This window comes from Suncus etruscus, chromosome 16, assembly GCF_024139225.1.
Source record: "Suncus etruscus isolate mSunEtr1 chromosome 16, mSunEtr1.pri.cur, whole genome shotgun sequence".
Taxonomy (NCBI): domain Eukaryota; kingdom Metazoa; phylum Chordata; class Mammalia; order Eulipotyphla; family Soricidae; genus Suncus; species Suncus etruscus.
Window position 1 is genome coordinate 63,824,850 of NC_064863.1, and position 25,630 is coordinate 63,850,479.

The 25,630-nt window shown below is 37.8% G+C and overlaps 1 protein-coding gene across 1 annotated transcript in view; it reads left to right on the plus strand.

The window, feature by feature from the left end:
• PARM1 (prostate androgen-regulated mucin-like protein 1) overlaps positions 1-25,630 on the plus strand; it is a 118,190-nt gene that overhangs the window by 55,137 nt on the left and 37,423 nt on the right. Inside the window, exon 2 of the mRNA XM_049790299.1 lies at positions 24,442-25,143. Coding sequence (XP_049646256.1) covers positions 24,442-25,143 — 702 coding nt within the window. The remainder of the gene's footprint in view (positions 1-24,441; positions 25,144-25,630) is intronic.

The window sequence follows — 25,630 nt, forward strand, 5'->3', positions numbered from 1 at the left end:
ATGCAGTCTTTTCCCTTGGGATTCTCACCTTGTGAAAAAAATGGCTGCAGAGATAATATACACAGTTGCAGTGGGGAACAGTTATGTATACAGAAGACATATTCACACTCTGGAGGAAAAGACAGTTGAATATACTATAGACACATTGTTATGAGAGACTCAGCTGTGTGTACAATAAAAATGTTTGCCATGCTATGGTGAGATACCATTCATTCATGACTGAGACTGGAACCTTTTATATCATGGTGCTGTTTTTTAATGAGAAAATTAATTGATGTATCAAAGGAGGAAAGTAAGTGTCATTAGACAATTATAAGATATTGTGAAAGCTTGTAAGAGTTGTTATTCATCAAATTAATATGTCTAATGTTTAGGGCACTGTTTTAAGCATAAATATTTGGCTATTACTTTGGCTAGAAACTGAGAAAATGACATAAGAGAGTTGGCATGTGTATTGGGCTATAAAGTTCAGATTCATAGACTTAAACAGAGATAATAGACCTGAAAGAATTCCAAGAGAAGATAGAGGTACAGTATAACTGGAAGTGACAGGTGTGGTGGTGAAATAATTCTAAGAGAAGATAGAGGTACAATATAACTGGAAGTGACAGGTGTGGTGTGAGGTGCAATGATTAAGATTATAAAGGTAGTACAAAAGCGAAAATTACTGAGGAAAGAAACCTCAATACTCTAATAGCAGCTTGTGCTTATTTTTTTGTAGACAGTGAGGAGTTGTTGAAATTTTGGCAATGAAAATTACTCTGAAGCAGTTTAGTATTGAGGGAGATTTGCCTGGAAATACCGTGTGGCATGAATTGGTGATGCTAGCTTGATACCTTGCAGGAAAGGATTCTTAGTGAGAATTTAGAAAAAATAAATAGAAAAAAATAAGAGAGCCAAAACCGATACATAACAAATATAGAAGCATTAAAACTAGAACATAGGACAGGTAAAAATAAAGACCAAGTTGCAAAAGATGACACCTGAACTTTAAACTTACTTATTTGGAAGATTAAAGGTACTATTAATAAAACTAGGAACCACAGAGGAAGGGGTCATAAATTCAGGGAAAATGAGAACTTAAATTTAGGATACCCTTGCGGCCGGAGCAGCAGCACAATAGTTAGAGTTTGCCTTGCTGTGTTCGATCCCCAGTATCCCATATGGTCCTCTGTGCCTGCCAGGAGCAAATTCTGAGCACAGAGAGAAAAGTAACACTCCTGAATGCCACTAGGTGTGGCCTCAAAAGTAGACAAACAAATAAATAGACAAACAAAAACAATTTAGTATACTTTGGGCTTGATATAAGAATAGGCTGCTCATACAGAAATAGTAATACATCTATTAACATGATATTTAATATAAGGAAGCAAAAGTTGCAGTAGGTCTTTAAGAAACTGATTCTCACCTCTAAGATAGTAATTTCATTGATATTACACCAACAAAACTAGTTTTTCTAGTTAAGAAGGAATAATTTTTGCAACAACAGTACAGGGATTAGTCAGCTGTCACCATATTGCTATTGATGTCTGTACAATACAGCACTGGCTAGATCTTGCTACTGAGCTCAGCACAACACAGCACTACACTGATCTGACACTTAGATATGCAGGAACAGTAGCACAGACAGTAAATGGACCATAGGTTTGTTCTGTCGTCCAAGAGACTGAATTTGGAATAGCCCAGGGAAAGTTTCAGAAGGTTACAATTTTCTTTTTTGGGGGGTGTGTGCGTATTTGGGTCACACCCAACAGCACTCAGGGGTTACTCCTGGCTCTGTGCTAGGAATCAAACCCTGGCGGGCTCAGGGGACCATATGAGATGCCGGCATTGGAACCACCATTCGTCTGTTTCAAGGCAAATGCTCTACCACTGTGCTATCTCTCCAGCCCCAGGTTACAATTTTCTAACAACTGAGTTGGGAAGACCTTAAAATTCACAATAGTGGGAACTCAGAATTGGAAAGTAGAGAAATAGTCTACATAATGGGTGTCAATGAAGAACAGTGATGAGGATAATCAGGATGATTTTACCAGCTGGCAATGCCTGCCTATCTTTACCTTTCAAATATTTGGCACATTGATTTTATTTTGAAGTTCTCTGCTATTATAAAGTTATACTAAATGTTTGTCAAAGGTAATAACTAAAGCTATCAGATTGTATGATATTGTGGATGGAAATGCTTCTATTTAAAAAGAACTAACTATGGAGAAGATAAACATAGGAGGAGAACAAAAAGAAGACGTATTATGTATGCAAAGGGAAGACACTTCACAATCAACCATTGCAAAGGAGAAGATTTACCACATGTACACAGCATAGGTTGGTAGAAGTGAAGTCAATTATGAAGGCTTGTCTTTCAGAAGCACTTTTTATTTTCATAATAATGGAATATAAGTGAAACATGGGGGTAGGTATAGAACTATCTTATAGGACACTAAAGCATTTGAAACAGATTCCCAGTTCTGGATGCTATGAAGTATTCAAGGTGACATTTAACTGCTGGCTTTGAACTGCACAAAAAGAAACTCTCCAGAACCTGAAGAATTTCTGTAGGGATTCCACTTATTTATTTTAATCATCTTTTAATTTTTTTTCTTTGGGGCCCACACACAGCAATACTCAGGTGTTACTCCTGGTTCTGACCTACTGGAGTGAACAGATAGGGTGAACATATGGGATGTTGGGGATTGAACCTTGGCTCGCCACATGCAACTCAAACACTCTAACACTCAATCCATTTCTGTTTCTATTTAAATATAAATTTTTAAATGATGGATTCATCTTTGTATTAAAATTTCTGAAGATTGTAGAAGGAATGACCAGAAAGAAACTGACTAAAAATAAATCCTGACCTTAAGTTAAAACTGAAAAGTATTTGTGTTCCCTGAAGCCAGAGGTGAAGATAAGAAACTTCATAAATACCTTGTAATGCATAGAATTATTGGGTTCAAGACTAAAAATGGATATTACTTAAAAAGGGGGGGGGGTGGAAAAATAATTCTATTTTAAAGGATGCTTTGGGTGCCTGAGTGATATTACAGTAGAGAGAGTCTTGCCTTGCACACAGAAGATCCAGAATCAATCCTCAGCATCCAACATGGTCTCCTATGCAATGCCAGGTGTAATTCTTGAGTGCAGAGCCAGGAGTAAATGTTGAGTACTGTCTAGTGTGGCCCAAAGTAAAAAAAAAAATAATCTGCTTAAAATTGACACTGTTGCTTCAGTAGTTAACATTAGTTAGTATGACATGTCCTTGCAAGGCCATTTTCTTTTATTAATTACTCTGTGATAAGGCTGGGTGCCTTTGTTTGGCTTTTATGGTTATTGCATATGATACATCTGGACCTTTACTATAAATCTCTCAGTCTACAAAAGACAAAATAAATCAATAAAGACAATGCAAATGGTTTATAATATTTGTCACTACTATAGACTTGCAAACCAAAGACCTCTTGTTTTCTGCTGTTCAGTTTCTTGGGATAAATAGTTTTTAAATATGAGCAACATTTCATAATAAGGCAAAGCAAATATAAGATAAAACTCCTTGCAAAGTTGATTCTTGCAAATCAAAAGAGTATGTCATTAGGGATAATGGGAAATTAGTTTAGAAAAAGTAAATAAAACTGGATTAAGGAGGGATTTACATTTTAGATTAAGGGTTTGAAGTGGTTTGTAAGATCTGCAAAGAAGAATGACATTAAAAAATGTCTTGGGCCGGGCGGTGGCGCTGGAGGTAAGGTGCCTGCCTTACCTGCGCTAGCCTAGGAGATGGACCGCGGTTCGATCCCCCGGCGTCCCATATGGTCCCCCAAGCCAGGAGCGACTTCTGAGCGCATAGCCAGGAGTAACCCCTGAGCGTTACCGGGTGTGGCCCAAAAACCAAAAAAAAAAAAAAAAAATGTCTTGAAGATTCACCTAGAAGTTATGTGCAAATTAGAATGGAGGTGAAAAATGAAGAATGAAGCAGAAAGTCTGTGTCAGCAGTCATCATGAGATAGAAAATGGCTAAATTGAATAAAATTATAATAAAAGTTTGAATAAAGGAAATGATAGTGCAGTGCTAAATACATTTAATAATAACAATTAAAAACAACCAAAATGTGAATTCTTCTTAAGTGCCTGACACTGAACCTAAGAGTATTAGCTATGACTTTTCTTTAAGATGTATATTATTGGGATTGGGAGATAGTACAGCAGGTACCATGCTTACCATGCACAAAAAAAAAGAAATAGGTATATGCTATTATTATTGCTCTTCTACATTTGAGAAAACCAAGGTGACTAGAAATCAAGTAATATGCTCATGGTTAAAGAGTTTATAATGGAAAAAAATGCAGGTTTGAACAGAGTCAAACCCTCTGACTTCAGCAGACCTGTGCATATTTGTCTTGTGACCCAAGATAATATTGAAATGGATTTGAAATGTTCCCAATACAAGAGGGATCGTGAGTTGATCCACTTCACTTCTTTCATCTGGCCACTATTTAATCCAGGAAAGAGACTTTTCTCAGAAACAGCACTTAGTTGTTTTCCCTGGCTCCAGATTTTCCAGCTCCAATCTGCATTTTGCCCTTACTGCAGTTAACTTTCAGAAACATAAAATGATCACATAACCCATTTGTTCAAAATCCCTGACATTCATCACACATGATGATACTAGAAATTTATGTCAATAATTAAGTGAACCATATGTGTTTTATAATTTAGTGAACCATATGTGTCTTATAATTAACTGAATCATATGTGCTGATAATTAAGTTAACCATATGTGTATAATATGTGATTCACTCTGATTATCTTTTCATCTATGTGTCTTACTCTTCCTTTTTTGCATTCTAGCTTTTGGTCATAAGACTCCATGCTCTCTCATTTCTAGGATTTTGTACATGAAATTATTTGTTTAAAATTCTGTTCTCCCTACCTTGACCCCAGAGTATAGCAAGGAGAAGGAAGGAAATTGAGTTGGAAGAGTAGAAAAACAAATATGAAAGGATGGGGCCCGGGCTAAGTGGTCTCAAGTTCATTGGTGGTATTAAAAAGGACAGGATTAATATCCAAGCCAAAGGCAACAACAGTGGAATCAAGAGATCCAAACTTTAACAATCTAAACTTAAAATGAATCTGTTACACTGGAAGGCTTGGGGGCAGGGGGTGGTATGGGACAAACTTGGGGAACATTGGTGGAGGGAGGTCAATAGTGGTGTAATTGGCCCTGATTTTATTGTATGTCTGAAAATCCAACTATGAAGGACTTTGTAAATCACAATGGCTTAAATTAAATTAAATTTTTAAAAATCACAGACAGGAATTTCCTAGACTTCAGGATTATGGGCACTGAGATCCAAGAGCCCAACTAGGAAAAGTCGAAGACACACTATACTGAAGACAAAAAAATCCCAAAGGTAGAGACATCATAATATTGAAAGCACCACTATCAGTAAAGCAACTCACATAGAAAGGAGAGCCCAAAAGATTCAAAGCAGATCTCTACCATCAGACTCAGAAGGTAATGGAGAGATATAGCATAAAAACGTAAGGACATGAACACCTTGCCAAGAATACTCTAGATTACTCTAATCTAAGAAGAGATTAATCTAATAATCTAATCTAAGAGAACTCTAATCCAGATAGATTATTATTTATATTTGAAAGAGTAACAGAGCTTCAGGGAAAGGCAAATGCTTAAGGAATTCACTGTCTCTAAACCAGTTTTACAAGAAGCATTAAGGAAGTTTCTCTAAAGGACAGGACAAACAGCATGTGACACTCACTGAGTTTGGCATTTATTTATATTGCTTATGTTTGCCCTCTGCTAGATTAACAAAGATATGTTTGCTCACAGCTTGTTATGTGATTTTATATATTTTCAATAATAAATTAGCGTCTCATTTATAAAAGTAAAATAAAATAAAATTATATTCTATTCTATTTTTGCCAACCCTTCGCTTTTCATTTCTGTCAAAAAAAGTCTGTTCTTTACTCAACACCTCAACCCATTTGCCTGAAGATTTCTTCAGTATACTTATACAGTGCCCTAAACTGGTATTTCTCAACTATTTTTTGACTGAAGTCCCATTCTGACGTTGTTTTTTTCCTGTGCTCTCCATCTTCCCCCACTATCTACAGGTTGAGCTCTGACCTCTAGTCTCCTTTGATTTTTCCCCATTTATGTTCACTGGTGCCCATTAGATAATTCCATGGAGGGCCTATATATATATATATATATATATATATATATATATATATATATATATATATATATATATATATATAAAACTACAGGTTGGGAAATAAAGAATAACAAAGTCATACTAACATACTGGCAGCAGGGTTCTCTTTGTGATTCAGAAAAGCCATTTTCCCCCTAGGTCAGTGTTTCCAGAGGAAAAAAGAAGCACCAGAACAAGGGTAGGGGTCTTTCAGCTACCCACTGGGCTCTTTACTCCACTGTGGCTTTACTCCACAGTCACACATTTCTTCCAGCCAATGATCCATACTTCATCATATTACAAACAACACCACACTGTAAAGGTTATAATGGGAAAACAAAGTAGAACCCCACCACATTTAGTGAACGAAGTAGTGTTTATCAAGACTTATTTTGGCTTATTATAAAGAGACAGAAATCAATCAAATCTATTACTAGACATATTCTTCTCTAGGTTGCTTGTATAGTCATATATAGAATTGAAAATTTGGCCCGGGAAGGTGGTGCTAGAGATAAGGTGTCTGCCTTGTAAGCGCTAGCCAAGGAACGGACCACGGTTCGATCCCCCGGCGTCCCATATGGTCCCCCCAAGCCAGGGGCAATATCTGAGCACTTAGCCAGGAGTAACCCCTGAGCATCAAACGGGTGTGGCCCAAAAACCAAAAAAAAAAAAAGAATTGAAAATTAATTTTCTCTATATAGTTAAAAAGAGCTTACTTTTATCTTTTTTTATTTTGCATTAGTTTCATAGGTATTGAATGAAAAGTTAGATTTCAGAAAGAAAGAAAGATGTCAAGAATGAAATGCTTTTGATTCAATTACACAGCAAATAGAAATGCTGTTTCTGATATTATACAGAATAATTTTGACTTTTCATTATAGCAATATTTGATAAGGACTTCATTAAAGATTGATTCTCTGGATGAAGACTTATAAGTGCATATAGTCTCATAGCTTAAGCAAACTAAAGAGTTGTGCTTTGACCTGCACAGTGATTAGTGCTTTCGGGGTGAGATGAGATTCCATTATGCTACAATAGTCTCTGAGTTAGAAGTATGTGAGTAGTCTGACTGACAGATAGACTGCCAATGAAAAATGTGGGTAGTTGCATCCTGTCCTAAAGGATGGCCTCACCTATTTCCTTCTTGGATAGCTATATGAGGAATTTGTATGTTTGACTAAGCATAAAAGTTTCTTCCTTTTTGATAATTATTTATATTGGATGTGTTCATATGTGGCTTATTATTTTGCCACAGTGCAAACCAAGTATTTCCTGAATACTTGGACTCCATAGCTACAAAAATAAGATTCTTCTTATATAAAAGCTGGAAGGTAATTGGAGCAGGTTAGACATATTTGGGCTCTCAAACCCCAGCCTACCCTCTTGTAAATGATGGCATTTCAGAGGAATAGATTTAAAAATTGCAACACAGGTAGTAGGTAGATAGATTGACATATAATAAAATATTTACTAAAAGAAAAATATAGCTAATTGCCACAGTATGATGAATGTGAAGGACATTATTCTAAATGAGGTGAGCCACATGTTATATGCAGTCTAAAAATGGAGAATATATAGAAATAAAAAACTAAGAACTAAGATATGAGTCTGGCAGTCTAATTTCAGCATGCTCACTCTAGTTAATAAAACTAGATTGAGTGCTAAAAATGTATTTAATAAGAGTAGATTTCTGTGCTTTCATGACCAAAAACAATTAACTATAGGAAGATGATATATTGACTTTAGTAATTATTTTACTGTGTATGTATATAGAAAATAATTGTTACTCATTTTACATATATGCAATTTTACATTTTTCCCTTCAGTTTTTGGCAGTGTGTAGGGCTTATGAAGTACTGACTCTTGCTTAGGGATCACTCCCAGAAATGCAATGCCAGGACTAAATCTGGGTAGGCTGTCTGGTAAGACAAATCTCCTTATCCACTCACCTATCTTCAGCTCCTATACAGTTTTTATTTGAAAAGTAAAATTAAAATAACTTGGATTTAAAAAAAGGTTGATGAGAGATAAGAAAAACAAAAATGCTTATTCGATTCTTGATTTGGGAGAAAGGTAGACTGATTGTTAGACTTACTGACTTTGAGTTTTAAGCCCAAAAACCATTTGGAGAGAGAAGATACAGGATATTTAGACCTGAAATCACTTTAAAAACAAAGCCAGGCAGTAAAACTGCCTCTGCTTCAAATTCAGTTAAGGTGTCACTGCTTAATCCCAACATCCCCAGAGGGAAAATAGGAATATATTTAAGAAGTTTCAAATGGGCAAAGTTATTTTTTTGAATATTTTTCCTAAGCAGCCACACTCAGAAATTTATTCTAATATGCATACCAAAAGCAAAGTTATTCTATAAATTGAGCTACCAGTGGAGCCAGCTTCAGTAATTTGCTCAAGTTAGCTCATGTCGCCAGATTCTGTCCTTGCAGATTGATGTATTTAATAGCATCTGTCAGCAATGACTGTGGAGTAGCATTTTAATGGATTCCAAAGTTTTCATCAGAATATGCTGTGCTCCAGTAACAGTGCCACTGGCATCTCCCCAGTTGATGCTGCTGACACTTTCCTTAGCAGAGGTGGTTATGTTGCAGGCGTTTAAAAGATTCTGAGGATGGCAGCATTTGGAGGTTGGATGACAAATGAAACCTGGAGATAGTGTTTATGTGGTGGTGTGTGTCCAACTAGTGATTTATATTATTTTAAGCAGAAATGCAAACACCATGAATTAGAAAAGAAAGATACTTCTTTCTAGAGCAGTGATTGTATGAGGAAGCCTGGACCTAAGAGAGGCTAGATTTTAGGCATAATGAAAATCAGAAAGCATATTCATACCTCAGGCTACTGGTTTGAGGTAATTAATCATATTGAATGAGGCCCCAACATGGAATTTCTTCAAAGAGCCAGTTTTTCTCATATCAAAATATTTTATTAAAATTCATTAGTCACAACATCTTTTATAAAAGATGATTTTTATATATTATAAATATATATTATATTTTGGCCAAGAAGATTTACTCCTACAAAAACAAGCTGTTCTAATGACAAAAAAAACCTGTAAATAAAATGTATATACCTTACTTTGTGCTCTATTTGCTGACTTAAACTAATACTTGTGGGGGGGGGGTCCCTGTGTGTCTTGTATAAAGTGGCAGCTTAAGAAGGGAATCTGCAGTTTTCTCTTGACACCTAGGGAAGTGGCTGGGAAGATCTAGGACTGTTAGCCTTACTCTGGCAAGGAAAGAAAAGTCAGTCCTACACCTTGCTGAGGTCTTTTGGATCATTCTTCCCTTACAGAAAAGAATTTTAGGAGGAAAAGAGCAGTGAAGTAAAAACAGGTTTGATTTTGAGGTATGGAAGAAGGGGAGGGAGAGGATAAGAAAAGAAGAGAGTAGCACATTCATAAAACATCATGGCTTTCTACAAAGGCAGAGACAGCCCTTGTACACACCCAGTGTGAAAGTCTACATCTCCAGGAGAGATGTAGAACACATGTGCATCTTTTGGGCATCAGGCCTATGTAGCTCATGTGAGCTGCTCCTTTGTCCCAAGCTGATTTATAGGGTTTCTCCCTACATGTCTCACATGGAGCTTTCTTTTTTGTTGTTTCACTTTTTTTTATTTCTTCTTTTTATTTAAACGCTGTGATTACAAAGTTGTTCATGATTTAGTTTCAGTCTTACTATATACAGCACCCTTCAACCAGAAACATTGCCCCAAGTTTCCTCCCACTCTTCCTCTGACTGTCTCTGGGACAGGCATTTTGCTCCTCTCTCTCTCCATCTCTCTTTCTTTTTCTCTCTTTTATTCCTTTTTGATTTTCCTTTTAGACTCTGGTTTGCACTATTGTTAAAGAAAGGATACCATCGCATATCACTTAATCTCTGTTCAACAGCTAGTTATTGTCTCCAACCTCCCTGTTCGCCTGTTTTAGAGCTAAAAAAAATTAGAATTCAATTGAAATGGGGGATAGGAATTTTGGGGAAAAGACTACTCCTGGATTTGTACTCAGGAATCATTCCTGGAAATACTGAGGGGACAATGTGTTGTACCAGTTATAAATCTAGGGTCAATCACACATAAGGAAGCATCGTAATCCCTAGTTCTTCAGTTCTCCAATTAAATTTTTAATAAACTGATAATAAGTTTTTAATAAACTTAAATATAATTCTAGTTCCCATCCCAATGCACTTTCTTATAACTCAGCACTGATAATGCTTGAGCAACTTTTTGCAAAGAAATAAGGTAGAGGTTCTGATAACTGTCGAGGGTTATCCCACTGCTTCCTGAGCCTATTGAGGTCACTCAGTCTCAAGACTTTTGTTGGGAACTGCCCTCAGAAGTTAACAAAGTGGGGCCCAGAGAGATAGCACAGCGGCGTTTGCCTGGCAAGCAGCCAATCCAGGACCAAAGGTGGTTGATTTGAATCCCGGTGTCCTATATGGTCCCCCGTGCCTGCCAGGAGCTATTTCTGAGCAGACAGCCAGGAGTAACCCCTGAGCACCGCCGGGTGTGGCCCAAAAACCAAAAAAAAAAAAAAAAAAAAAAAAAAGAAGAAGTTAACAAAGTGAACAAATATAAATTATCTTATCACTGGGTTTTTTTTTTTTTCATTTCTGATGCCCTAGTGTGAATATAAGAGGCAGCTGAGGCATAGGAATAGGCATAGGTCTTTAACTTGCTGTCAGGCACACTGACAGGCCCAACTGCCTATTAATTAAACGTACTGCCTCTCTGAGTAATTATTATGCCATGAGGAATAATAATCACCCTCTTAAGGAGCTTAAACAAGAATGCCCATTGAAAAATCATTATCAGGTTAAATTGGGTGAATGCATTTGAGGTCCAAATTCCTATTATATAGACAGAGGTCAAGTGAATAGCTAAATATTTATTGAGCTCTTATTTGTGATCCAGGTACTGTGATAAGCCTTTTTCATGGTGTATTATTTCTATTTCCACTAATGGAAAAGTAGTTCCTGAATCCTCAAAGATGTTACTTTGTGTTTTAATATGAAGTCCGGAGACAGACATCCCAGACACCTTGGCAGAGTCAACAGTATTAAGGATAAAGATTATTTCTCTTGTGTCTTAATTATCCTTTGAGGTTTTTAGTTCTATTTTCACAAAATGGCAACCATTGTGTATGCATGATTTCTACATTAGATATAGGAGACAGAAAAATAGCACAAATCTACTAATAAACTCCAAAAGGTAATAATGGTCTCCATCTCATCCTAGGATAGAATGGTCTGGGATGATAACTATGGAGCTTACTTAGAATGGCATTGAACAAATTTCTCTTTCTACCTGAAGGCACAGCTGCCTGCAGTGACACCCAACACCTTTGAACAGAAAGGACTAGGCTCCTCAACTAAGCTTTATCAAACTGCGAAGCTACCTAATTTTTCCAGATCTACAAATCCTTGAAAATGTGGCCTTAACACAGTTAGAGTTTCAGAGTAGAGTTAGCAGAGAAGAATGTCAACAAATCTGATGAGAACGTTGCATAGAAGACTACCATGTTCAGTGAATCTAAGGAGTATTACAGAAGGCTTAAGTAGCACCAACTGCAGCCATGTAAATCCTTAGACATTGGCCTAAGTAACACCATTTAGTGATATAATTGTTACGAATTGACCTAAGTTTGATCATTTCACTTGTCTCTGTGTTGTATTTTCTTATACTGAAAGTTTTTATTCAATAATTCTATTATCATTTCATTGTAACAGCTAATAGAAAAATCAATTATTTTGTGCCTCGCAAAGGAAAAGACTTAGGGGTTGGTGAGACAATGGGGACATTGGTGGAGGGAATGTTCATTGATGGTGAGATTGATGTAGGAAGGCTAAATACCAGAAACAACTGTATTATGAACAACTTTGTAAGCTACCAGTGTTTAAATAAAGTAACTTTATTTAAAAAAGAAAAGGATAAAAAGGAATAGATTAGAATATAGAATAGAGCATTACATGTTCCTTTTACAAGGATTAAAAGTTTTCCAGAACAAAAAAAAAGAATGTTCTTTTTTCACAATATAGTTACTGACGTTATTCAGTTTTCCTGTTTGATCTAATAGAGGGCATTATAGGTTTGATATTTATAGAAAATTATAAAGTAAAATACAGTACGAAATCTACCACACACCCTCATTTTATTTTAATTCAATATTTTGTTTAATTTTACTATCAAAATTTACTAAGTCATAGTTGCGTTTATAAATACAATATTTCAGTACCAATTCCACCACCAGTGTCAACTTCCCTAGACCAATGTGCTTAGGTTCCCTCCCAGATTCTGCTCATTCCTTCCCCAAGCCTGCCATCTTGTCAAGCACTTTATTTCAATTTTGTTGTTAAACTTGGGGTCTCATTATTTCAGTATCGTTAACTCTATGGTTTGAATATTTATCTCTGTCCTCCCTAATACCACCAATGCACCTGAATCCCCTTGACCTCTGTCCTTACCCCCTTATTTTTCACCTGTCTTTCTCCTCTGCCCCTTCACTATAGTTCTTTCTTCCTACTTCCTGTACTCTGAGAGCAAGGAATAGTCAAAACCATACTGAAAAATAACATTTTATGTGGCATTAATTACCTAACTTGAAGCTTTATTCTTAACTTCTTTGTAATATTTTTTTTATCATTGAGAACTTTTAATTTTGTTGTGTCCTGGTTATAGATAAACATTTATTTTAGTTAGTTTTGGGGCCACACTCAGCTGTGCTCACCATTTAATCTTGACTCTCTGCTCAAGAATTACTTCTGGTGGGCTCAAGGGATTAATATGGGGTGTGGTGAATTGAACCCATGACATATCGTTCAAGGAAAATACCCTATTCACTGTGCTATATCTGCTGTCCCATGTTTTATTTGTTTATATATTCCTAATTTATTCATGTTTAAGCCTTCCTTACTCAAAATCTTTCATCTAATTTACTTTTTTCTCATTTAACCCCAGTGGTGATACTTTTTTATTTTTTGGTGTTGTTGAAATCAAATTACATGCATTTTCAAATTCAAAAAAATTTTTTTTCCAGAAGTTCCTTCTCAATCTCTTTTCCCCAAACTAAGACATCAGGACACACCTCTACAACACATATAGAAAAAGTAAGAAGGGAACTTTTAGTTTTTTATACCTTCTAGAATCAGAAAGAGGAAGTGGAAGTTGTCTGTGGTATTCATTAAAGTTCCGATGTAGTTTTATTCTATGAGTGCTTGTTGTGTAAGTATTTGCACCAATAAAGTATATTGCTTTGTAGTTGTATAATATATGTAGTTTTATATATAATACATTTTTGTTTTAAAAGTACATAAGGAAATTTGAAAAGTACCAGTGATATTTTTGGTATCTTTGGTAAAAAAAAAAAAAAACACTTAGAATAGAATGATGGCAAAGAAAAGGAAAAAAAAAACAATCAGTCTCATGAATTATCTCTCAGACAATCCTTGATGCTCTCTCCTACATCTTCAGAGACTTCTCTGAGTCATAGTCTCCATTGTAGAGACATGCCTGCAGGTGAACCATCCCTGACGTCCCTCCCGGCACCAGAGTAAAAGTTAGTAGACATTGATGATATAACTACCAGAAATATATATCTAATTTCATTTATGGTATTATTCTGTGAGGAGTCAAATAGGGTTTTGAATCATCAGTACAATACCAGAATGTATTCCAGAATTCCCTAGAAAATAAACTGTCCTTCTAAAAGCTTAATAGCTTTGGAGGTGGCCATTTTTGGAATTCCAGACCTTTGTAAATCAAGGAGTCATGAATTATTTTTTAATTTTTATTGTGGTCAAAGTGAATTACAAATATTTCACAGTAATATTTAAGGCACATAGAGACAATGAATGAGGGGCATTCCCACCACCAGTTAGTTATCCTCCCTCCACCCCTGTTCCCAGCATTCATCCTACATCTCCCTCCTTTAACCCCTGTAATACTAGTGCAACAGTTCCCCCCTTGTACAGCTTGTTGTAGATTGGGTAATGATTCTGTTGGCATTGACTTTGGATTTGGCATTCAAGTCTGATCATTTTTTATTTTCACCAAATAAACATATTACTGTCTGGTCTTGGTACCATCCATTTTTTGAGTCATGAATATTATACTTTCTGGAGACAAGATCAGTCAGGACAAGGTAAATACGTTTAACTTTAGAAGGCAGTGATACAGTTGAATCAAGTCTTCCTCAACCATTTGGATATTTCCTGTCTAAAAAGATTTGCCAGTGAAAGAAGTTCAGAATCAAAGCAGGCTGCTATTATGAAGTTGCTTTTAAGTTTTATTGAATTAAAACTAATTTTAGCAGATGTTTCAAGTGTTAAGCACATTCAATATCTGCATATATTTCATTATCATTATCACTAGAAGTCTATTCTTCCCATCCAATTGTCCAATGACAGATAAGATTGTATAAAGAAGATGTGGTATTAATACACAGTGGAATACTACTCTGTTGGAATGAAAGATAAAAGATAGAGAAATGGTTCAATGGGTATACTGCTTGCCTTAGTGCTGCTGACCCAGGTTCAATCTCTGGCATTCTCTATGATATCCCAAACCCCACAAGGAGTGGTCCCTTAGCACAGAAATCAGAAGTCAACCCTTAGCATCATTAATTGTAGGGAGGGAGGAAAGGAAGGAAGGAAGGAAGGAAGGAAGGAAGGAAGGAAGGAAGGAAGGAAGGAAGGAAGGAAGGAAGGAAGGAGGGAGGGAGGGAGGGAGGGAGGGAGGGAGGGAGGGAGGGAGGGAGGGAGGGAGGGAGGAGGAGGGAGGAGGGAGGGAGGGAGGGAGAGAGGGAGGAAGGGAGGAAGAGAGGGAGGGAGGGAGGGAGTGAGGCTTGAAAGAAAAAGGGAAGGAGGAAAGGAAGAGGAAGTGAGGGTAAATAAAATGAAATAAATTATTTTCTGCTGTGACAACATAGGTAGAACTTGAGAGAGCTATGCTAAGTAAAATAAGGCAGAAAAAATGGTAAATGCTGGTCAATATCACTTATATGTGGGATATAAAGAAATATTGGAAGACGCAATGAAAGTCTAAATTGCTTTCACCATTGTATCAACCCCTTACTGTTCTTACCTATCCTCTACACTTTCCACTGTATCTTATCTCTAGATCTAAGTTTGTTTTTATATTGTTTTGTTTTTATTTTCTACAAATAAGTGAAATTATACATTATTTGTCTTTCTTTTCTGGCTAATATTAATTGACATCATACCCTCAGATTTTATGATGTCATAAATATCAAGACGGGCTGGTGTGATAGCACAGTGTTGATTGTGTTTGCCTTGCTTGTTTGAGGTTTGATCTGAGGCATTTAAGACTGCCAGGAGTGAGGCCGGCAAGGTGGCATTAGAGGTAAGGTCTGCCTTGCAAGCGCTAGCCAAGGAAAGACCGCAGTTTGATCCCCAGGTGTCACATGTGGTCCCCCCAAGCCAGGGGCAATTTCTGAGCGCTTAGCCAGGAGTTATCCCTAAGCATCAAACGGGTGTGCCCGAAAAAAAAAAAAAAAAAGAAAGAAAAAGAAGACTGCCAGGAGTAATTTCTGATTGCAGATCCAGGAGTAACCACCAAACACATATGGGTGAGACCCAAAACCCTAAAAAAAAGAAAGCAAGACTTTATCATTTTTAATAACTACAATAGTTGAGTGGTACTATTAAAGTCTTTAAGTTTTCCAGAAACAACAGGGTCTATAAATGACCACTGTGTTTGGACCTCTAGTAGGTGGGCTACAAATAATAGTATGTTACTCCCAGGCAAGAAACCATAGCATTTTGTAAAGAACCAAAAACTTTTTTCAATCCTGTAAGTATTACTTTTTGAACTTTAGTAATTGAACCAGCAGTAAATGCTTGGGAAATTTAAGTGTGTCACCAGGACAGAGGATGTGGTGCCTATTAGCACCAGAATAAGTATAGTAGAAAACACCAGTCTCATAACCAGATGAGTGACTAAAGCTGATCTTCCAGATCAGCGAGTTGCTACCTGCATTCCTCCCCTCAGTTGCTCAGGAAAACTAAAAATCCTGCCAGAAAAGTGAAGTCTGGGAAGGGGAGCAAGTCTACTCAAGCTACCTTGGAAATGTGGGTTGGAGAGATAATACAATGAATAAGACATTTGCTTTGCATTTAGCTAGCACAAGTTTGATTCCCAACATTGTATGTGGTTCCTCAAGCACTGCCAAGAAAAAATCCCAAGTACAGAGTCATGAGTAAGCACTGAGCATAGCCATTGTAGGCTCTAAACAGCAACAACCATAAAATAGTGGTTTCAGGATTCTCAAATCCTGGTTCCAGAATATCCTTAATTGCATTAGTTTTGAGGTCACTAGAGTGGCCACTTGCAGTAGGTTGCATGCAGGCCTCTCTCTGAATGTACCACAGAACCCAAAGAAATACCAAAAATTTCACCTGTTGCCATCATTGTTCAGCATGGTCTCCTTTTAAGGCCAACCAACACAGTAAACTAAAAGAGATTGATAATTTTTGAGGGGAAATTCTAAAAAGTACTCATGATCAGAGACCACTCATAACAATACTCAAGTAACCAAAGAGAATGATTCAGTGCTCAGTGCTCAGGCACTCCAAGTCATACCTGATGGTTCATGAGTTACCATTTGGTGTCAGAGTTTGTAACTAAGGACCTTATTCATGCAAGAATTTGTTTCCAAAACCTTCACTTTAAACCTCAGTCTCAAAGATATATTGAAAGATTAAGTTAATTTGACTGAAAAAAAACATTGTGAAGGAAAGAAAAGAAAATAGTATATAGCGTATTTTCTGGCATATAAGATGACTTTTTAACCCATAGAAAAACTTCTTAAAAGTAAGGGATCATCTTATACACCAGTATACGGCATGATGAAACTTACTGTAGCTTCAGGGACAAGTGATCTGCCCCACTCTTATCACTGCATCCCATCCAGCAGCCAGACAACAACACTCAGTCCTCTGCTTGTCCTGTTTCATCTTTCAGGGCACACAGAGGAGCTGAGTTCCCAAGAGCTGCATCTCATCCAGCCACCGGGTATCATTGCTGGGATGCAGCTTTCCTGTGCTCAGGCCTCTGTTCAGCTTTTATGGGACACCAAGGAGGTGCTCTGTCTCCCTCTAGTTTTCCTATTAATCACTGCACTACATCCAGCTGCTCTTGGAGGAGCCCCCTCTCCCTGCTCTCAATGTAGATCACAATTAAAAAATCACAGACACTCAAATCAAATGACAAATGTAAAATGATTGTTGGCACTCCAAAGTCTAGCTTTATAAAACATGTACTGTTAACCTTTGAGGGTTCTACTCTTACATTTTTTAATTTCCATTTGGTGTGCATTAAAAGAGAGGTAGTCTTTTACGGCAAATATAGCCCAAATCCTAATAATAATAATAGTAATATTATTACTATCAATAGTTACTATTACTAATAATAGTTTACAAATACCATATGATTGCACTAGATAGGATTAATATAGTTTTGCAGATGTTATACAAACATTTTAGATTGGTAGATGTCCCAAGCAAAGGCAAGACAATATGGTGTATTTAATGTGAGCCCCAAACAAGTTACTTTACTCAGTCTAAATAATAATCAGGGCTGGAGTGATAGCGCAGCAGTAAGACATTTGCCTTGTGTGTTGTCAACCCAGGACAAACCCTGGTTCGATCCCCAGCATCTCATATGGTTCCTCAAGCATGCCAAGAGCGATTTCTGAGCATAAAGTCTGGAATAACCCCTGAGCACAGCTAGGTGTGGCCCCAAAACAAAAAAAAAATACATAAATACATAAAAATAAAATAAAAATAAGCATACCTAACTTAGATATTAGAGTATATTTATTATTTTACGGTTATTTTTTATTTACTCCTTTTCTAAGAAATGCTTGCTAAAGTTAGTCCACTTGATACAATGATCAAAAGACCAGCCTATGTTTGAGTCAGCTAATTAATGACTTGGATTGCAAGAATTAATGATTGGTCAATATCAAATAGAGAAGAAGATCCTGTAGCTTCCTAAGTGATAATAAGCAAGCACAAAAAATCACAATAGTGTGCTTAGAAGCCCATGCAGAAATTTAGTGGCTGAGTTGTCAGTTTTTTATTAACTTCCAGATATATCAATGAAATAATTTATAGATTTCTGATACCATCATCCAGTGTAAAAGCCTGAGAGCATTTGTTAAAAAAAAAAAGACAATTGTGTGTTTTTCTTCAGCATATGCAGTTAAAAACTCTACATCAGGCACATAAGAAATAATCTGCAGTTTTTTTATTGGGATTGCTAATTTGGTAAAAGACAGACATGAAATTGTGATTGGGGGCAATATGTGTCACATTGGAAGTCTGATCACACAAAGAAGTATTTTATCAAGGTGAATGCTTCTGGAAGTGCTGTGTCGAGCTCTCAAAGCTGAGATAGAAAAAAGGATAGGAAGATACAAGTGAAAGTTAAGAAGGTAGAGAACTGCAGAAACACACGGTGATTTAGATTACTAAAATTTCAGGATTCTTTAGGAATCCAGTAGAGGAGTTATATTCTATAGCAAGAAAATCAGGGTTTATACTGAAAGCATTAATGTATCTGTATAACAACTACAAGGAAGGACTGGTATGGTCAGATAATTTTTTCCCTTGGTTTTGGGGCCACACCCAGTGGCACTCAGCAGTTACTCTTGGCTATGCACTCAGAAATCACTCCTAACTTGGGGATCAATCATATGTGATACCCAGGAATCGAACTGAGATTCTTTCTAGGTCAGCCACATGCAACACAAACGCCCTAGCACTGTGCCACCACTCTAGCCCCTATTTTTTTAAATAATGTATTTAAGCACCATGATTACAAACATGCTTGTATTTGGGTTGCAGTCATAAAAAGAACACCCCCTTTCACCAGTGCAATATTCCCACCACCAATGCACCCCCCATCTCCATCCTTTTAAAGATCACGCTAGGGACCTGAGCACAGCAGTAGGGCATTTTTCTTGCACACAGCTGACCCAGAACTGACCCAGGTTCTATCCCCAGCATCCCATATGGTCCCCCAAGCCTGCCAGAAGCAATTTCTGAGCTCAGAGCCAAGAGTAACGCTGGTTGTGGCCCCACTCCCTCAAAAATAAAAATAAAAAATAAAGATCACTTTAGGGGTCAGGAGCAATAGTGCAGAGGGTAGGGAACTTGCCAGGAGTGATTTCTTAGTGCAGTCGGCAATAAGCCCTGAGTATACCCAAGTGTGGCTTAAGTACCCCCCCCTTTAAAGAAATAAGCATTCAACCATTCACTCGTTCAGTTTCTAGATCTAATGTTAGATTTTCTAATATGGCTCTCTGAGATAATATCTGCTCTCCCTGTACCATATGAATTTTAGAATCTAATGGGTGAATTGAATATACATTGAGTAAAACTGCCCACAAACAATTATGTAGTCATATGCAAAATTCAGCATTATGAAATTAAGATATAAGAATCTGTAAGCTCAATTAAGGGTGAAGGACACTACAGAGAGAATTTATAGGCATTGAAAAGGTAATCAACAGAGTACCTTAAGGTAAAATGGTGAAACAATAGGAAGAATACAGAGAAGTATTTCAGGCAAAAAAGAAGCACTTGATAGTTGGGAAAACATGGTATATTTGAAAGGCAGACTGAGGTTGGATCATGGAGAACTTTCTAGACCTTCATGATTTTTTAAAATTATTATTATTACTGAATTATTGTTATTATTTTTTTTTAATTCTCCTCAGTGTAGGAGAAGCCAGTGCAGGCTTTCTTTCTTCTTAACTACCAAAAGGGAGTCAGATGGTGCAGTTGACCTTTTGAGAAGCTCCTGGTGGTGGCTGTGAAGTATAACCCTTGTACATTGCTTAGCCTGTAATTGTTCAACAACTATGGGGTTCTGCCAGGTAGGCCTGGAGTCAAAGAAAGCATGGGGTTCGACCTGTCAGCAACAGAAATGGTGTTACTGTTTTTATCAAGTTTCAACAAGTTTGCCAAAAAATGTGTCACATGTTTTCTTGGATACTTTACAAGCCAAGGCCAAGAAAGGACATGTGGTGGCAGATAGGTAGGTGAGTAGTACAGGTAACCAGGCTTTCTGAGACCTAGCCCATGTTGTTGTTTCATGAAATCCAGTTCAGGGCATTCATTGTCTATTGACTGCTTATGGTGCAAATCTGTATTTCTAATTCTAATTATTGGCCTCAATAATCAAGAACACAGGAAAGTATATAAACTTTTTACCTCTGAAACTCCTCTCAGAAATCCTATCTTCCTCTTTCTGTCTTCACACGTTAGTCTCTCATATTCCTAACCAGAAAAGAAATTTGGGAGCAAGTTAGATAGACATAGTTCTTTCCCATATCAAAGAGTTATAATTCAAGCTCTTGGTCTCCTAAATGAAAACCAATACACAGGGAAACAAATAGTTTTCCTTCCAACAAAGAATCTACTTTTCTTCTGAGCAGTAGTTTGCTATTTTTACAACACAAAAGCTTTGACCTGACCAAACTTGAAGAAATATGACATTTTTTTACCTTAAAAGAATTTTAGATTCCTTTGAAATTGGTCATCATGGTCCTACACCACTCTTTTGGTCCAAGTAAGTCTATGAGATTTTCTTCTTGAATTAATATCCCATTTCAGGCCCTCACATCCTAGATAGGACCCATGGTATGAGAAAATGGCATTCTCTTTTGATACATTTCTTCTGCCTCTCATACAAAACTTAATAGATTCAGAGTCAAAACTATATTAGAGTGGGAAGGGCATTTGCTCTACATGCAGCAAACTGGGGGGTTGTCCATGGTCCCATATATGATCCTCTGAGTCCTATCAGGACTGATACAGAGTGCAGAGCCAGGAGTAATCCTTGAGCACTGTTGGGTATGCCCCATGGATTCATTTAAAAAAAGAAATTAATACATTCTATTAACTCGTGTTTTCATTAAGAAAAATTTCTAATTTTTTTCTTTAAAATAAAAAGGCCCCATTGTAGTATGAAGATATGTGGAATACTACATATTTAGCTCAACGATATCATTTATCTTCTTATGCTGGCCCCTCATTTGCCACTTAGCACTCTCTATTTCAATTTTTAAAACTTTGAAAATCTATATCTAGTCTTAAAAATCATCCCTATTTGATTTATTCAATTTGACATTCACTCAAAACGTGTGTCCTAAAACAGGAAGAGATCTCAAAAGAGAAAAGCAAATGCTTTGCATTTTAGGAGACAAGTTCAAACACTGAAAAGGCCTGGCCCCCAAATAACACTAATTGTAGTTCTGGTGGCTCCCTGGCATTGCCATGTCTAAGCACTGAGCCATCATGCCTTTTAGGAAAGCACCTATAAAAACTAAATAGGATGCTAGAGAACTATATATAGAGAGGGTAGGGCACTTGCACTGCATACTGCAGACCCAGGTCTAATTCCTGGAATCTCATATATGGTTCCCCAATCACTGACAGGAGTGATCCCTCAGTGCAGAGCTAGGAATATGCCCTGTACACTACCAGATGTGGCCCCCAAACCAAAAAAACTATATATATATATACACACATATATATGTATGTATATATACACATATATATATATGTATGTATATATACACATATATATGTATGTATGTATATATACACATATATATGTATGTATGTATATATATGTATATATATAAGCATGCCCTACATATGAGGAAACAAAGTATATTTTCTCAAACTTAACTCAGTAATTTTTAATGTTGAAGCCCAGTCTTCAGTATAATAGAATATGAAGTTAAAGCTTTGGGAAGCAAATTAGGTTTATAAAGGGTTGTAATAGTAGGCTACTTATAATAATATTAGTGATCTTACAAGAAGAGAACTTTATATTTTTACATCCCTTGTCTCTAAATAGAATATGTTCATTTTTCCTACAGGATCTTTCATTGCAACATGCTTTGATATTTGTAAAGACTTATTATTTATCCTATTACAGGAAACTGGGTATATTTTTCTTTATACTAGATAGTATGTTTCTGAAGGCAATGCCTTGGGCAGAAAAGTTGGTCAATATGAGCTTGAATACGTGAATAAATTGAAGTCCAAACATCACAATGAAAAATAAAGAAAAGAGGGGCCAGAGCTCAAGTGGTAATGTGCCTAGCCTATATTCCCCCTAGCCCTGAGCGTCACTGGGTGTAGCCCAAAAAACAGAATGGAAGGAAGGAAGGGAGGAAGGGAGGGAGGGAGGGAGGGAGGGAGGGAGAAAGGGAGGGAGAAAGGGAGGAAGGGAGGAAGGAAAGGAGGGAGGAAGGAAGGAAGGAAAGAAGGAAGGAAGGTAGGAGGGAGGGAGGGAGAAAGGGAGGGAGAAAGGAAAGGAGGGAGGAAGGAAGGAAGGAAAGAAGGAAGAAGGAGGGAGGAGGGAGGAAGGAGGGGGAGGGAGGGAGGGAGGAAGGAAGGAAGGAAGGAAGGAAGAAGGGGGGGGGGGGGAGGGGGGAGGGGGGGGGGGGGAAGGAAGGAGGGGAAGGGGAGGGAGGAAGGAAAGAAGGAAGGAAGGAAGGAAGGAAGGAACGAAGGAACGAAGGAGGGAGGAAGGAAGGAGGGAGGAAGGAAGGAAGGGAGGGAGGGAGGAAGGAAGGAGGGAGGAAGGAAGGAAGGGAGGGAGGGAGGTTAGGAAGGGAGGGAGGGAGGTTAGGAAGAGAGAAAGCAAGGAGGGAGGGAGGAGAGGGGAGGAGAAAGGAAGGAAGGGAGGGAGGGAAGGAGGAAGGAAAGGAGGGAGGAAGGAAGGAAGGAAGGAGGGAGGAAGGAAGGAAGGAAGGAAGGAAGGAAGGAAGGAAGGAAGGAAGGAAGGAAGGAAGGAAGGAAGGAAGGAAGGAAGGAAGGAAGGGAGGGAGGGAGGTTAGGAGGGAGGGAGGGAGGAGAGAAAGCAAGAGGGAAAGGAAGGAAGGAAGGAAGGAAGGAAGGAAGGAAGGAAGGAAGGAAGGAAGGAAGGAAGGAAGGAAGGAAGGAAGGAAGGAAGGAAGGAAGGAAGGAAGGAAGGAAGGAAGGAAGGAAGGAAGAAGATTTGTTATTCAGTAAGAAACATGTCACTTTGGATAGGACAGCGATGGGAAAGAAAGAGCAAAAGGTAGTGAAAGTGATTAAATTGAGATATATTTTAACGTAGAATCATCATAAGTCCTAGATAGATTTGCTTTAAGGTCTGAGGGAACAATTTACATCAATTATCATATCTTCACTTTTAAATAAACAACTAAATGAAAGCAAGAAACATCTACTGAGTTGGAAATAACTAGGGGACAAGGGTGGAGTGAAGCTAGCTGGGAAAATGTTCGGGCCATTAATAAATGCTTGACAAAAAATATGAAATCATAAGTTTAATATCAGAGTGCTGAAACAGAGTGAAGGCATTTATTAATTAATAAAATTAATTAGACAAATAGAGAAAAGTAAAGAAGACATGTAATAAATACTAAACTTAACAAAACATATGTTTTGCAAAATGATATGATCGTGATCATCATAATCCCAAAATATAATTTGGAATTATTAGGCTCCAGTAATCCCAGGTTTTCCTATCCTACCAGGAAAATAACTACACCTCTGTCCCTGTATGTAAATGTAGAATTCACAGCCTCAGGTCAGGGAACAACCTATAAGTGAGTAGTCAACAAGAGAACAGCCAGTAAATGAGAGGCACTTGTCGTAGCTTTAACTCAACACACACGGCAGGTACTATAGAGCAAGATTATCATCAATCTTGACATAGTCTCATAAAGTGGGCTTTCCCTAGAGAGTTCCACAGTTTAAGAGCAAGCAAGATAAGTTTATCCTATGTTTTATTCCATTTCTGTAGACTGACCCACTGATGATCACAAGAGAGAATTTTAGGAATTTGTGGGAAAATAATGTTTTTAAAAATCACCTTCAAGGCCGGGCGGTGGCGCTAAAGGTAAGGTGCCTGCCTTGCCTGCGCTAGCCTTGGACGGACCGCGGTTCGATCCCCCGGTGTCCCATATGGTCCCCCAAGCCAGGAGCAACTTCTGAGCGCATAGCCAGGAGTAACCCCTGAGCGTTACCGGGTGTGGCCCAAAAACCAAAAAAAAAAAAAAAAAAAAAAAAAATCACCTTCAAAATAAGGGAAGACACAACCCACAAGAGAAAACCCACTGAAAATACTAATAAGCTTCCTCTGAGATTTTCATAAATTAACCAAGTCTGTACTACCTTTTCTGTAGGACTGAGGGCACAGAGCACGCCTACACCTGCCACCTTGCCTGTTTCTCTTTCGGCAAAGATTAATCCACCAACAACCATCTGGACAAGCTCTCCACAAAGCCTTCCTGACTCCCCCACTAGTGCCACAACAAATGGCACAACTACATCACTTGTCACAACATCTACTCAGACATCTACACACCTGCAGAATGTTACTGCAACATCCAAAGAGGAGACCACCAATGCAGTCACCCAGTGGGAAGTTACAAGCACAAAACCCTCTTCAACAAGCAGTGGCATCCACTTAACAATATCCAGGGAACACAGTTCAAGCACTCCAGAATCAAATGTGACAACTACTACAGAATCTCAGTCTTCTACTGAGTCATCCACATTCACCTCCCCTCAGGTGCCAGCCACATCACCCTCACCCCTGTCATCCACATCACCTGAGGTATCGTCAACCTCTGTCAGTTCCAACCACAGTTTCTCTGAGAATAGCACCAAGCCTACAAGTGGACCCACCTCACCAGAGTCCACTACCGAAGAGCACAGCTCAAGGCCTACACCCTTGCCGCATGTCACCACTGAGCCTATGCCCATGGAGACAACACCACAGACAACTAAGTCAACCACTGTGAATAGCCTGACCAAGGAGACTGAGATCACCACTGCCTCCCCTGGGGTGATCATGCAGGAAGTGGAACATGCTCTCAGTTCAGGTAAGCCTTTTCTAGAACATTATTGTTTACATTGCTCTGCAGTTCATTTAAGTAAACAGTTGATCCAGGTCAAGAATGGGATTGTTGTGCCTGAGTTGGATCCACAAGAATTTTCATGACAGTGCACTTTATTTTTAGTCACTTAATAATTTTCACATGATACTCACTAATTGTGGCCACTTGCCATTATTGTGATTTTTTTCACATGTCATGGGGAGATAAGCAAATGGAATTGTGTACAGAAGGATTAACAATGTGACTTTTAGTCAAATGTCTGTTTTAATTCTGCTTTCTGACTAAGTTGTTGCTTCTCTTTGTGTCTTTATTTTTCTCACATGCCCCAAAAGGCATAATATAGTTTCTATGGATAGTATATGTTTTCTATGAGAATAAAATAAGATGACTTTTAAGAACAAAGAGTGCTGAGAAAAAATGTCAGTTACTATTTCTTACTGTATTAATGAAAGTTTACATTTTGGAAACCAGT